Source organism: Myxocyprinus asiaticus, chromosome 48, assembly GCF_019703515.2.
Source record: "Myxocyprinus asiaticus isolate MX2 ecotype Aquarium Trade chromosome 48, UBuf_Myxa_2, whole genome shotgun sequence".
Lineage (NCBI taxonomy): Eukaryota > Metazoa > Chordata > Actinopteri > Cypriniformes > Catostomidae > Myxocyprinus > Myxocyprinus asiaticus.
This window is the reverse complement of record NC_059391.1, coordinates 26,330,356-26,344,564: the sequence shown is the minus strand read 5'-3', so window position 1 is coordinate 26,344,564 and position 14,209 is coordinate 26,330,356. Positions and strand designations below refer to the sequence as shown.

At 40.2% G+C, this 14,209-nt stretch overlaps 1 protein-coding gene across 1 annotated transcript in view; it reads left to right on the top strand.

The window, feature by feature from the left end:
• The window catches only part of LOC127437189 (protein phosphatase 1 regulatory subunit 12A-like), a 43,657-nt gene extending 38,611 nt beyond the window's left edge, over nt 1–5,046 (top strand). Inside the window, exons 22-24 of the mRNA XM_051691954.1 lie at nt 10–60; nt 223–273; nt 3,675–5,046. Coding sequence (XP_051547914.1) covers nt 10–60; nt 223–273; nt 3,675–3,761 — 189 coding nt within the window. The 3' untranslated portion in view covers nt 3,762–5,046. The remainder of the gene's footprint in view (nt 1–9; nt 61–222; nt 274–3,674) is intronic.
• The last annotated feature ends 9,163 nt before the right edge of the window (nt 5,047–14,209 follow it).

The following is a 14,209-nucleotide window of genomic DNA, read 5'->3' as shown; positions in this document are numbered from 1 at the left end:
GTGTTACAGAGACAGGAAAGGTTCACGGACTGCACGGCTCTGTTGGAAATGGAAAAGAAGGTGAGTTTACTTGAACATACGATATTATGTGAGGAAAAAAAAAACTTTCTTGGATGGATGCATGTTTTGTGACTGCATTTTCAATCTTATGATGTAACTTCACACTGGGAATACTATAAATCTGTCACACTCTCTTTCTTTCTTGCTCAATCTTTCTCTCAGGAAAGAAAATTGTTGGAGAGGCGTGCTGCTGAATTGGAAGAGGAGTTGAAGGTGAGAATGAAATTAAGCATATGATCATCGTACTCCTGTTTTGGCTGGCTCTTTGAGTTAACTCTGGATACTGATATGCTCTTTCAGTCACTTCTTGATGCTAATTGGCTCAGAAGTGGTTTGTGGAGTGACCAATGTACTTCCATTCTCTGAATGTTGTGAAATTTTGTCTTAATATTGTCGCTGAGAGCAATACAGCCATAAATTACAGTAAACACAAGTAAAACCTGATTAAGAAGAGGCATATGGCTCACGATGTGCCCCAACCAGCACATATAATGACAAGTTATAAATCACAGTTCTTACATGTTAATTTGAGTTTCTGTTTGGGTTGGTAATCAAGAACCAATTCTTATTAAAAACGTTTCATTTCTAAAATGTAAAATAAATAAATACTGGAACTGCATGATTTTCTGTTTCAGTATGCAAATGCAGATGGAACAATATATTAAGGTCACATCAATGCTAATCCATTTTCATTTGAAAACTCAGTTTCCTTGCGTCATTGTTTTCCAAAATATGTTGTAATGGAGAGCATTTTCGGTGAAGGAAACACTGTTTTAGTGTGGATTAGAGACATAAACGTAGCAAAATGAATGCATTTTCAAATTAAAATGAATTACTCACGTCCGTTTTCGCTTTAAAATTCTGTTTTCAGTGTTCCTAACGCCATTGCTTTCCAAAATATGCGGTAACGGAGAACATTTTCAGTAGATGAAAATGTTGTTTCAGTGTGGATGAGAGACGTATAAGTAGCTAAATTAATGTTTTCAAACAAAACATTTATTACGTCCACTCCAATTTGTTTTCACTTTAAAACTCTGACACTGACTACCACCTCTGGAGTCATGAGTTCGAATCCCAGGGTGTGCTGAGTGACTCCAGCCAGGTCTCCTAAGCAACTAAATTGGCCCGTTTGCTAGGGAGGGTAGAGTCACATGGGGTAACCTCCTTGTGGTCTCTATAATGTGGTTCGCTCTCGGTGGGGTGCGTGGTGAGTTGTGCGTGGATGCCGCGGAGAATAGCGTGGGCCTCCACACGAGCTACATTTCCGTGGTAACGCTCAACAAGCCACGTGATAAGATGCGCGGATTGACGGTCTCAGATGCGAAGGCAACTGAGATCCGCCACCCGGATTGAGGCGAGTCACTACACCACCACGAGGACTTAGAGCACATTGGGAATTGGGCATTCCAAATTGGGGAGAAAAAGGGAGAAAAAACAAACAAACTCTGTTTTCAGTTTCCTAAGGTCATAGTTTTCAAAAGCATGCGATTCTAGAGAGCTTTTTCTAAAGTCTCAGTTTTCTATAAATGAAAACAGCATTCCAGTGTGGATGAAAGTTGTAAGCATAGCACAATCAATGCTTTTTTTTTTGTGTGTGGATTAATCCCCTTTTTCACCCAATTTGGAATGTCCAATTCCCAGTGCGCTTTTAAGTCCTCATGGTCGCTTAGCGATTCGCCTCAGTCAGGTGGTGGAGGATGAATCCCAGTTGCCTCCACGTCTGAGACCATCAATCCACACATCTTATCACGTGGCTTGTTGAGCACATTGCCACGGAGACATAGCGCATGTGGAGGCTTCAGTTTTGTTGTAATAAATGGTACTTTATTTTATTGAATAGTGGCTTAAGTGTCCAAATACTTTTTTTTTTTTCTCCCAATTTTGGAATGCCCAATTCCCAATGCATTCTAAGTCCTCGTGGTCGTGTAGTGATTCGCCTCAGTCCGGGTGGCGGAGGACGAATCCCAGTTGCCACCGCGTCTGAGACCGTCAACCCGCGCATCTTATCACGTTGCCACGGCTTCACGCCATCCACCGCGGCATCCGCGCTCAACTCACCACGCGCCCCACCGAGAACGAACCACATTATAGCGACCACGAGGAGGTTACCCCATGTGACTCTACCCTCCCTAGCAACTGGGCCAATTTGGTTGCTTAGGAGACCTGGCTGGATTCACTCAGCACGCCCTGGGATTCGAACTAGCGAACTCCAGGGGTGGTAGCCAGCGTATTTTACCACTGAGCTACCCAGGCCCCCAGTGTCCAATTACTTTTTGGGCCACTGTATATTCTGATTGGCTGAGATTCTGGTTTTGCTTTTAGTGAAGACAAAGAAATTAATTGATGCTGGAAACTTGTTGCAGCTGATAAGGACATGAAGTTTAGCTGATCTGACAAAGTGCTTGATTTGAACATTCGATTCAGCCTTTTTGGGCATCATAATTGTTTTCAAATGTTCAGTTCAGCAGTGTTAGGGACAATAAGCACATTTGAATGTTCGATACACCAATTTTAGGGATCAAAGATGCGTTTGAATGTTTGATTCAAACGTTCGATGTAGCATTTTAGGGCATTGTGGGCCTTTGAATGTTTGATTTTGCTTTTAAAACAAGTATTACACTATGTAATACAATTTATGTTCCTTGGTAGTAAGTGTTATTTCCTAATTGCTTATGCCTTTCTATAAAAGTATAGAAAATGACTATTATTCCCCACAAACTTTGCTTTTGTGACCAGGACAGTGATATTTTGAAATGTACCTATTTCCAATGAGAAAACGGGTGAATTTGTGTCTTTTCGTTCACATAAAGTCAGAAAAAAACAACATATGAATCCAAAATCCTTCTTTATCTGTGGTCCGACGAAGACACCGGCTTTGACCTTTTCCTCAGACAGCTTAGGGAAGAAGTCTTGAAGGTACTTGAAGGCTGCCAACTCCTTATCTAGAGCTCTGACAAATTGTTTCATAAGGCCCAATTTGATGTGTAGTGGTGGCATCAGCACCTTCCGGGGGTCCACCAGTGGCTCCCACTTGATGTTGTTCCTCCTCACAGAGAACTCGGTCCGCTGTGGCCAGTCCCGCCTGTGGTAGTGCGCCTTGGTGTCCCTGCTGTCCCAAAGGCAAAGATAACAGGGAAACTTGGTAAAACAGCCTTGGAGACCCATGAGGAATGTCACCATTTTGAAGTCTCCTATGACCTCCCAGCCGTACTCATCATACTTCAAGGCGTCCAGCAAGGTCTTGATGCTGTTGTAATCCTCTTTGAGGTGCACCGAGTGAGCCAGGGGAAGAGATGGGTACTTGTTACCATTATGGACTAGCACAGCTTTGAATATTACTTTAGTATAAATACATGTTCATTTGGATTCATATGACTTTATATGAACGAAAAGAGACAAAGTCACCCGTTTTCTCATTGGAAATAGGTCAATTTCCAAATACGTCCTGGTCACAAAAGCAAAGTTTGTGCGGAATAATAGCCATTTTCTATACTTCTGAGGCATAAGCAGTTAGGAAATAACACTTACTACCCAGGAACAAAAAAAAAAAGAAAAACAAATTTGTTACACAGTGTTATTAGCAATTGTTTTAATTAAATAAAACTGTTGTGCAGGTTTTGGGGGATTTGAGAGCCGATAACCAGAGGCTGAAGGACGAGAATGGAGCGCTCATTAGAGTCATCAGCAAACTCTCCAAATAGACTGAGAGAAGAAGAGTGGAAGAATGACGAGACATAGAGAAACCATCCAACCTTCCCCCCTCTCACATCCTTTCGAGATCCATAAAAGGGGAAAGAGGAGGAGAGACCATTAAAGGAAAATGTCTTTGTTTTATATGGACCGTCCAAATGGGTCACAATTTGACGTGGTCTTTTACCTTTTTCTTACAAGAGTGTGTGTTAGAACTTCATCCATGTTCTCAGTAGGCCAATAAGAAGACACGACAAAGCTTCTGCCCTGCAAAGAAATCATATTTTTATCAATATTTTTGTCCTTTTTCCCGTAAAAAATCCTTAAGACATCACAAATTTACTTATGACTTTTCAAAATAATATATCTCGAATTACATTTATTTTTCTCACCCCACTGGCAAATGTTTTAAGCATAAAGCTTGCTAAACATTTTTATATTTAAAACAAGAAAAAACAATTTGCCGATGAGTTGAGGAAAAATAAACTTAATTCAAGATATATTCTCTGCAAACAAGCATCTTCATTTTGCTATTCAAGTAAATGTATCTTGTTTAGATGCATAGATATTTTTATGTGAAAATAGGCAAAAATACTGATTAAGAATTTTTTTTTTTTTTTTTTTTGGCGTTGTGCATTCTCTATTTTTGTTTCTTATACACACACACACACACACACACACACACACACACACTCTCGCACTTATATATGGACGCATGCACCATGCACATTCATAAGCGTGACCACACACACTCGACACACATTCCACGAGCCTCGGGCAGCTGAAGTTTGCAGTATTTTTGCATCTTTGCACGCTACATTGTCTGCACAAACACAATTGAGAGGTTTTACCCTAAACTCCACTAAAAGTGGTCTAAATATAGGGCTCTCACTCAAATTCCGGCAGCATTATTGACTCCAAAAACCAGCACCAAAAACCAACAACAAACAATATTGATGACAATCAGAGACATTGATGCGGACTTTTGTGAGTGCCAAAAAACACGCACGGCTGTCGTTTTGCAGCCAGTTATTCTATGCATCTTTTTATAAAGCAACACTTGTGGCGGGCAAGGCGTAAATTTCTATTTTCATATTTTTTAATATTGTTTGATTCCATCCTTGCTATCATTTTCTTCAAAAATGAAGATACAGCCTTTTGTGTAATGTGTAAATGTATAAACATTAGTTTGAAATCAAACCGCTTGTAACATGATATCGGTTCAGTTTTCTCCACGTGTTGTTTTCTAATATATTGAATAAATGTTGGCACTTAATAAAAGATGTGTGTTTGTAGCCTCGAGCCTGTTTTATTGACGTTCACTGATTGTTTACTGATCGGACATCATAGGTGCGTTTGAAAATTTGATATGAATAATCATAATTGCATTCCAGTGTTTGATTCAAACATTCGTTTTTTAGGCGTCACAGGCGTGTTCAAGCATTTCATTTCCCAAGTGGGAGCATCAGGCGCATTTCAGTATTTTTTGGTATTGTTCGAGCCTTCGAATGTTTGACTTGAGCATTTGATTTAGCATTTTTGGCCATAATAGGCATGATAGAACAATTCATTAGAGAGTTTGATTTATTTTTGGGTATAATGGGTGCATTTGAATATTTGATTTAGCATTTTTGGTCATAATGTATGTGTTCGAATGTTTGATTCAAACATTAATTTCAGCCTTTTTGCACATCATAATTGCATTTGAATGTTTGATTTAAACGCTCAATTTTAGGCATCAAAGGCAAGTTCAAATGTTCAATTTACCTATTTGGGGCATCACAGGCGCATTTGAATGTTTGATTTGAGTGTTTGATACAGCATTTTTGGCTATAATAAGCAAATGCAAACATTTGGTTTTGTGACGAGGAGGAGGGTGGGGCCCTGGCCGTGAGTGCGTACTCCCGGGCCCCAATCAGGATAATCGTCCGGTTCCTGAGTTTCGGCACCAATGTAACAGTTAAAGGTCGTGCTAGGAGGAGGCAGGAACCGGACGAACCATCAAAGTAATATTTAATGAAAACTTAAAAAGACACGAACGTAAATACACACATGGCAGCTGTGTGTGGCTCTCCCCCTCTCTCGAACTGCCGCATCCGGCTCGTCTTTATCCCTCTCCTTGGCTGATTAGTCCGATTGGGGCCCGGGCATGCGCACTCACGGCCCGGCCCCACCCTCCTCCTCATCACAGATTTATATGTGTAATTAAGCATTTTTGGCCATCATAGGCATGTTCGAATCTTTGATTACAGTGTTCGAGTATTTTTGGGCATCATGGGTGCATTCGAACACATGATTCAGTCTTTTTGGGCAACATAATTGTGTTTGAACATTTGATTCAGTCTTTTTAGGCATTCGATTCACCAAATTGGGGCATCATAGGCATGTTTGAACATTTGATTCAAAAGTCAGTGATTTTTGCATGGTGGGGCTTCAGATGTTTGATTTAGCATTTTATTTTTTATTTTTTGGCATGATAGGCACTTAATTTGATTCAAAATTTTTGGGCACAATAGGCATGTGCGAACATTTGATTTGAACACACAATTCTGCATTTTTGGCCATCGTAGCCATGTCACAATATTTGATCAGAGCATTCCATTGAGTATTTTTGAGTATCATGCGTTCAAATGTTTGAATCAAACATATGATGCAGCATTTATGGTAGGTAACTCGCTAAGTTTTGAGAAACAGCCTGTCTGTCTGTTTCTCTCTCATCACTCATCAGTTTTCCATAATGCCTGTGTGTGTCTTTCTACCAGATGTCCCTCATCAACAGAAACAGCAGAAGAACAGCTGGAATAATACATCCAAAATTCCCACAGAGAGAGAGGAAGTTACAGTAAAAGTAGACTGTCTTGAGCGCAAATGGCCACTATGTTATGCTCTGTGGTGTCTTAATTCTTGATTGACACCTTGTTTAGAAAGTCAGAGTAGGAAAACACTATAAGATGGAAGATTCACAAAGATAATTTAAGGGTAAGGGAAAGTAATTTCTGCACTACTAGTGGCACCAAATGGAATTGCAAAAGTAATGACTGTTCTCAAACATATTTCCCCAAAACTACCCCCTTTTCCATTGGTTGAAAAACATAGTCCCACCCAAAACTCATGTTATTGATTGAGCCAATGTTGCTGTGTCAGGATGGTGAGGATGCTCAAACAAGCAGCAGTGTTTACAATTTTGGATACAATTTTTAAGGAGAAATCAACCTGTAAAAAACATACTCGACTCTATATATTAAACTGGGAATAACGAAGTGTAGTAAAAACACACTTCACCTTTAAAAGCCGGTTTTGAATTAACTCTGAGCAGATTCCTGAGCATGTTACATAGATCAAACTTTTGCCTCTAGTTACCTTCGTCAAAAAAAATGAATGACCCCTTGAGAATGAATGCCACCCCTCATCCTCTCATCTGTTTGTCTCATTTACATATACACTGACAACAAGGACAGCTCCTAATAAGGTACGCAGAGCCAGTCTTGCTGTAAATATCTCTCTGGCCTGAGAGAGAGGGAGAAAGAGAGGAAGAGAGGGCGGAGAGGAAAATTCTGGGGAAATGTGGAGCGGATGGATTGAGGCCTTATAAGGGAAAAGCTGCTCTTTTCTCAGCGTCTGGAGCCCCAAACTCCGGCACGATGCCAAAAGGGTTTGGCGGGAACAGGGTTTGGCGCCATCTAGAGGCTGGATACTGTAACGACTGAACTACATTTGTTTTCTCTTAACAAAATGCTTGAAATGTTATATCAGTAACATAACTAAATTTCTGTCTTAAGCGCTTGACTGGATAAAATTCAGGAATTAAAGGAAATGTCTTTACCTTGTCTCACCAAACGCTATACAATTATTCATTGGAAATCGCGCGAAATCTAGCCCAGTAATCACAAGCGACTGTGATTGGTCCATCCATCCCAGCGCTGAGAAATGTAACAGATACCACGTGAAATTGTTTACAAGCTGCCTCAGCAGCAGCCTGGGCAATAATTTACACAATAATAATATCATTGATTAACTTTAATAACAACTTAATTGAAAATGCACAGTAAAGAGTTTAAAAGGAGAATAATTATTAAGAAGCCCCGCCCAATTTGAGTCATCTGACTGTTGCTCCGCCTCTTCCTGGAAAGTAGTATCAGCAACTTTTCTGCAGATAAATGTTTCATACATCAATAAGTACTTGCGTTTTTTATTAAAGATGCTATTTTATTCATTTAAAGTCAATTGGTGAAGTGTTGAGATAAATAGGATATAACAGAATAAACTAGAATATCTAGTAAACAGCTTTAAATGGTTGTCACTGTCTTAATGGTCAAAGTTACACTGAACTATGAAAAGATTAAATGATATCTACAATAAGAGTACAATTTATGGGTGAATCTCACGAAAACATGTACAGACCCGAAAATCAAGAGGGGAAATAAGAAATTATATTTTGCATGAAGAAAATGGTGCAAGAATGCTGTAAAGTAATATTTATTTTTACATCGAAATCAGCATAAAGGCAGTGCAATAAATGCTACCATAATGTATAGATTATATACTATTCCAATAATATAGCATTATTTTATTTGCATTTAAGTAATGAGAATGAGTTATTTATTTTGCATTACAAATTAGTCATAATGCAAAAATCACAATGTTCCTAAAATTTGCTTAATTTTTTTATTAGCATAATACATTTTCTTATTTCTTTCTTTTTATTTTGTGGTGATATATGATAGAGACATGTTCTTGAGAGGTTTTGTGAGATTCACTGATAGTAATTAGACATACATAATTTTCAATGCATTTCTTGGTGTCATCCGACAGACCGAACCTTGCTATGTCATGAAAATGTAAAATGATCTGAGATATATATATATATATATATATGAGACTTTCTGACCTGTGACATTATTTCTTTTTTATTTGTCACTAGACAACAAACTGGCTTCCTGCATGTTGGTTACACTTTACATGCTGGAGTAAGCCATCTTAAAAACATTTCTCAAATTTTCCATATTTTTTTTTACTTTTGGCAGAAGGCGGAATTTCCCAAGAATGACCTCTGACCCTGTTGACCCATACATCTTAACCTCTGACACCCTGACCCTCACTTTATGGCAACGCTTGCCAACGGCCTGCTGGGATGGAGTGTGTTTAATAGAGTTATTCACATGGATGGGGTTTATAATGGGGAGGGCGTGGCCTGTCACCATGCAAACATTCCTTGTCCACTGACGGTGCAAATGAAGTCAGAAGAATTAGGACAACACATGTACAAGTTAGACATGCGCTCAGGTTCGAATACAGTCACACGCTTACACGCTTTTTGAAGTTGTCACATCGTTCGATCATTACATTTTTCCCCCTGAGGTCCACTTATTATGCAAGTACGTTTTTTGCCAAATAATGAACTGTAGAGGGCGCCCAAGTAAACGCTCGACAGATGGGCTACAGGGGGTTGTTGGGTGTTGTTCCCGTAGCTTTATCTACACTGATATTTCAACATGAACGGATGTCTTCCCCCACCAAACACCCTCATGACGCTTCAAACCCGTATGACTTGCTTTTTTATGTGGAACACAAAAGAAGATAATGAATATCGCACTGCGGTCCATATTTTTAATACTAGGGCAGTGGATAGCGCCTCACTTTGAAGCTTAAAAAGGGACCCAAAAGTATCATAAAAGTAGTCCATGTGACTTGTGCATCATATTCCAATTCTTCTGAAGGCATATGATAGGTTTCGCTGAGAAATAACATTAAATTTAAGTAAATTTTCAGAGAAATCGTGACATCAAATTTTTTATCGCAACAATAATATTCAGAGATGAGATACAAAGATGAGATAGCCATGCAATGAGCAAATTAGTTTCACTCCAAACTGCAGTGAGTATTAGTGTATGCAATTCCCACTTATAACATAAATATAATAAAGAGGGGTTTCTTTTTGTCACGTTTTTCCTTATTACTTCCTGAAACATACATAAAACATAGACAATGACATATCGTAACTTACAGCAGACTATCCCGATTCAAACGAGTTCAAACACAACATAATATGATAAGTAGATCTTGAAATATTCTTCAAAGAGTGTACATGGAAAGACAATGCACAAAAGGGCGCTCAACACACGTGTGTATATGTGTGTGCATGTCCGAGGACTGTGTGTGTGCAAACACACATCCTCATCTAATGAACCCTTTTCACAGATGTGTTATGACACGTTTCCATCTTTTTTAAAGGGATAGTTCACCCAAAAATGACAATTCTCTCATCATTTACTCACCCTCATGCCATCCCAGATGTGTATGACTTTCTTTCATCTGCTGAACTCAAATTAAGATTTTTAGAAGAGTTTCTCAGCTCTTTTGGTCCATTCAATGTAAGTGAATGGGTGCCAACATTTTGAAGTACAAAAATTCACATAAAGACAGCATAAAAGTAATCCATACGACTCCAGTGGTTAAATCAATGTCTTCAGAAGTGATATGATAGATGTGGGTGAGAAACAGATCACTTTCACATTCTTCCTCTTGTGTTTTTGGTGATTCACATTCTTCTCTGCATATCGCCCCCTGCTGGGCAGGGAGAAGAATTTCAAGCAAAAAAGGACTTGAATATTGATCTGTTTCTCACCCACACCTATTATATCATCAATATCATATCACTTCTGGATATGAGATATGGATTTAAGTACTGGAGTCGTATGGATTACTTTTATGCTGCCTTTATGTGCTTTTTGGAACATCAAAACTTTGGCACCCATTCACTTGCATTGTATGGACCTACAGAGCTGAAATATTCTTCAAAAAATCTTTGTTTGTATTAATTCAACTTTTCCCCCATTTGAAACTGGTGCACGCAAGACATCTTTGTTTATATAAGAGCAGCTGTGAGCACACCTGACACTGACTAAACGCTTTAGGCTGTGGAAAGCTGCACGCAGGAAGCGCTGTGGTGCCTGGCGATTTGTTGAATGTGTGTGAAGTGATGTAAGAACAGGTCAGTCTTCTGCACCCCCCCCCCCCCACCCCCCCACAATACCTCCGTGCCCCACACTTTGAGAACCACTGCCCTGGAGTAAGTTTTAAAAATCGAGTTACCACAGCTGTGATGAGGCATCTAACACAGCTGCTGAGTGAGTGACAGAAAATTTAGCCTATTTCTCTCTTTTTACTGCTGTTATCCAGCGCTATATATTTTTATCTAACTTTGAAAAGCAGTGAAAGCGCAATCGTTGATATATATATATATATTTTTTTTTTCTTTTTTTTTTTTTTTTTTCTAAATGATCTAAAAAAAATTGTGTTCAGATGCCCTGTGTGAACAAAGTCATGGAATTTTATTCCAGTGGGATGACATAAACTACAGTTTTCAGAGAAGAATTTTTTATTTTTTTTGCATCAACCATACTGTGCACAGAGCAATCATCAAAGCGGACAACCGCAGTATATTTTGGATTTACTTTGGCTGCATGCGGAAAGTCTGCATACACACTGAAATTTATGTCATGCACACTGTGTACAAGACGTAGTGGCACATGGAAAACCGAAGAATAATTTAGCCTTAACGGGTTTTCAGAATATTTTTCAATTTATGAGTAAAATACGTTTTGTGGTTAGCATTACTTGCAAAGGCTTTCATGTTTTGTTCAACAACATAAACGTACCTGAAATGTGAAATATGAAGCCACTGTTGTAAAAGTGCTTATTTCGCAAACCTGTTAGCAATTTACGTTTAAACAAAAGAACACAGCGGCTTCTTAATTCACGTTTCAGGTAAGTTTATGTTGTAGAACATAAAAGTCTCTTCAAGCAGTGTGTAACAAAGTTCAGTGGAAAGGAGGAGGCAAGAACAGGCTTGACAATATAAATAATCTTTTAATAAAACAAAAAGACACAAACATAAACACATGCAGGGCAGCTGCCCGTAATTCTCTCTCTCTCAGACTGCCACCTCCGGTCGCCTTTATTCTGCCGGCAGGTCATCCCCAACTCTTCGGACCTGGGAGGGTGATAAGGGGAGGGAAAAACAACAACAACAAAAAGGCAAGAGGGAAAAGCCAACACGGGGCAACAGCAGGAGAGAGAGAGAGAAAAAAACCTTACTCGCCGGTTCTCCGATACGTCATAGCCTGGTCCTCCGCCACTCCTCCACCCTCTAGTGGACGACAGCCGCGCCTCCCCAGGCAGATCGGAGGCAGTCCTCCAGCCCCTGGCGGACGGAACGCCCTGCCGCGTTTTTGGTGGATGGTAGGGGTCTCCCACGCCACTGGCAGCGGTTCTCCTGCTCCAGGTGGTCTTACATGAGCCCCTCCCCGCTCACGGTTGGTGGTCCTCTCTTGACCCTGCCGTGTTTTAACGGCCGGTAGGGGTCTCCTCCGCCCCTGGCAGCGACCCTGACCACTCCAGGTGGTCGGCTAGGAGCCCTTCCTCCCCTCCTCCCGGCTCCTCCGTCCCCCGGCGGATGGCCGCGGCTGCTCCATTGGGGTGGATGGTAGTGGCGAGGACTCTATTATGGCGCATTCCTCCTCCTTCCCGGGTTTTGGCACCAGTGTAACAAATTTCAATGGAAAGGAGGAGGTGAGAACCGGCTTGACAATATAAGTAATCTTTTAATAAAACAAAAAGACACAAACATAAACACATGCAGGGCAGCTGCCCGTAACTCTCTCTCTCTCTCGGACTGCTGCCTCCGGTCGCCTTTATCCCTCTTGAGGGCTTGATTAGCCTGATTAGGGGCCGGGTGTGCAGCATCACGACCTGGCCCCGCCGTCCTCCATGCCATCACAGACCATGTTTTGCTCATAAATTGAAAACTGCTACTCATTCTTTTCTTTTTTCCCCATCTGAAATTCCCGAAGCTACCCATGATGGCCAATTAGCCTTTTACGTTGGCCTGCAAATTGATATCATGACTGAATATCTCTATACTCAGTGTATTTATTTGTTTTATCTAATTGAAATGCAGTATCAGAACCAGTTTAGACTTTGCTAGTGTGTCTTGATTTCTGTCAAATATTGTTTATGAATTTTTTTGTGAGGACTTGTGTCTTTGTTTGTCCATTAGGGGTGATACCTCCTGATGAGTACTACTTCACTGTTGATAACTCAGTGTTCACAAATGCTGTCGCCCAACGCAGGTGTGTGTGTGTGTGTATAATTAGTAAGTTAGCATCACTATTACAATTGCCATTACTTAAGGTAAGAGATTTGAACAAACCCCTTTTTTTTCTCTCTTTCTAATATTTGGTCTGCGGTTTGCTGTGGAGCTGGCCAGCCTGTTAGCACAACCCGCTCCTCCTGAGTGGCAGGAAGTTGCTGACAAGATCAAAATTCCATTTGACCCAAAACTGCAATATCACCCAGAGTTTGACGGATACATGTGGGGTGAGATGCCTTCATCAGCTCTTTGTGTTGTTGTAGGGGTGGGTGGAATAGTCTTATATACAGTATATAGTCTTATATTACATTATGGATAATTATATATAACTGTAGCAGTGTATATCACTATATGAACTTCCAAACATAAGTTTGGGAGGAGCTCGTTCATCTAGGCCTGCCAATCATATCCCAAGGATCCTAAGCGGCAGCTTCCTCACACCAGTGACGATTCTTTGGCATCCCTCCACTTCCACATCTCCACCTTTATATTTCATAAAGTCTATACCAATTATTATTTCAAAATGATCCTCGGAGCTCAAGCCCAGTCCTGTGCTCGAGCCCCTCTGTTATGGACAGCATGCCTTAATGCGCTCCAGGACTAAACGAACCAGTGAACTCGTGAAATGTTTTTTTATTGGAACAGAAAAAAAGGTTTATGTGGTAATTCCTATTCTTATATATTTACATTAATTAAAAACCTCACAAATGAAAGTTACTTCATCTTGTTTGATTATTTTAGTTTTTTTATAAAGAACTTGATGGACATACAAATGTATTGAAAATGGGTTCTTTACTACAACACAGGATCGGATTTGGATCGGGCTTGTCGGACCGATACCCGATCCGTCAAAAATTGTCAGTGGCAGAGCTGATACCAATCCAGGTATCGGATTGGTGCATCCCTAGTGTATAGTGCATAATTTGGGACACCGCAAAAGTAATATTTGTAGTAAAAATTTTTTTTACTTGTGTTCTGTTATTTAGAGTGCAGGGGGAGTGGCTTGCCTTTGCTCCATTGCTGCCACAGTAAGTTGATGCACTCAGTGTGAAAGGTGTGCGTTACCTTGGCAACAAGATGGATTGGTTAATAAAGAGTGAAGAAGTGAGTGTCACGGTTAGCAAGCCGGCAGAAGACTCTGGGAGTAAGGAACCATATACTCTGGAAGTTGTCCTGAACACTGGAACCACCATCCGACTCATTCCAGGTAATAAATAAATAATAAACAACAGTAACTGAAATAAACTAAACCAAGTGCCAAGCCAAACATCACTACTACTATTGCTCATATTAATTAGGGATTTGAAC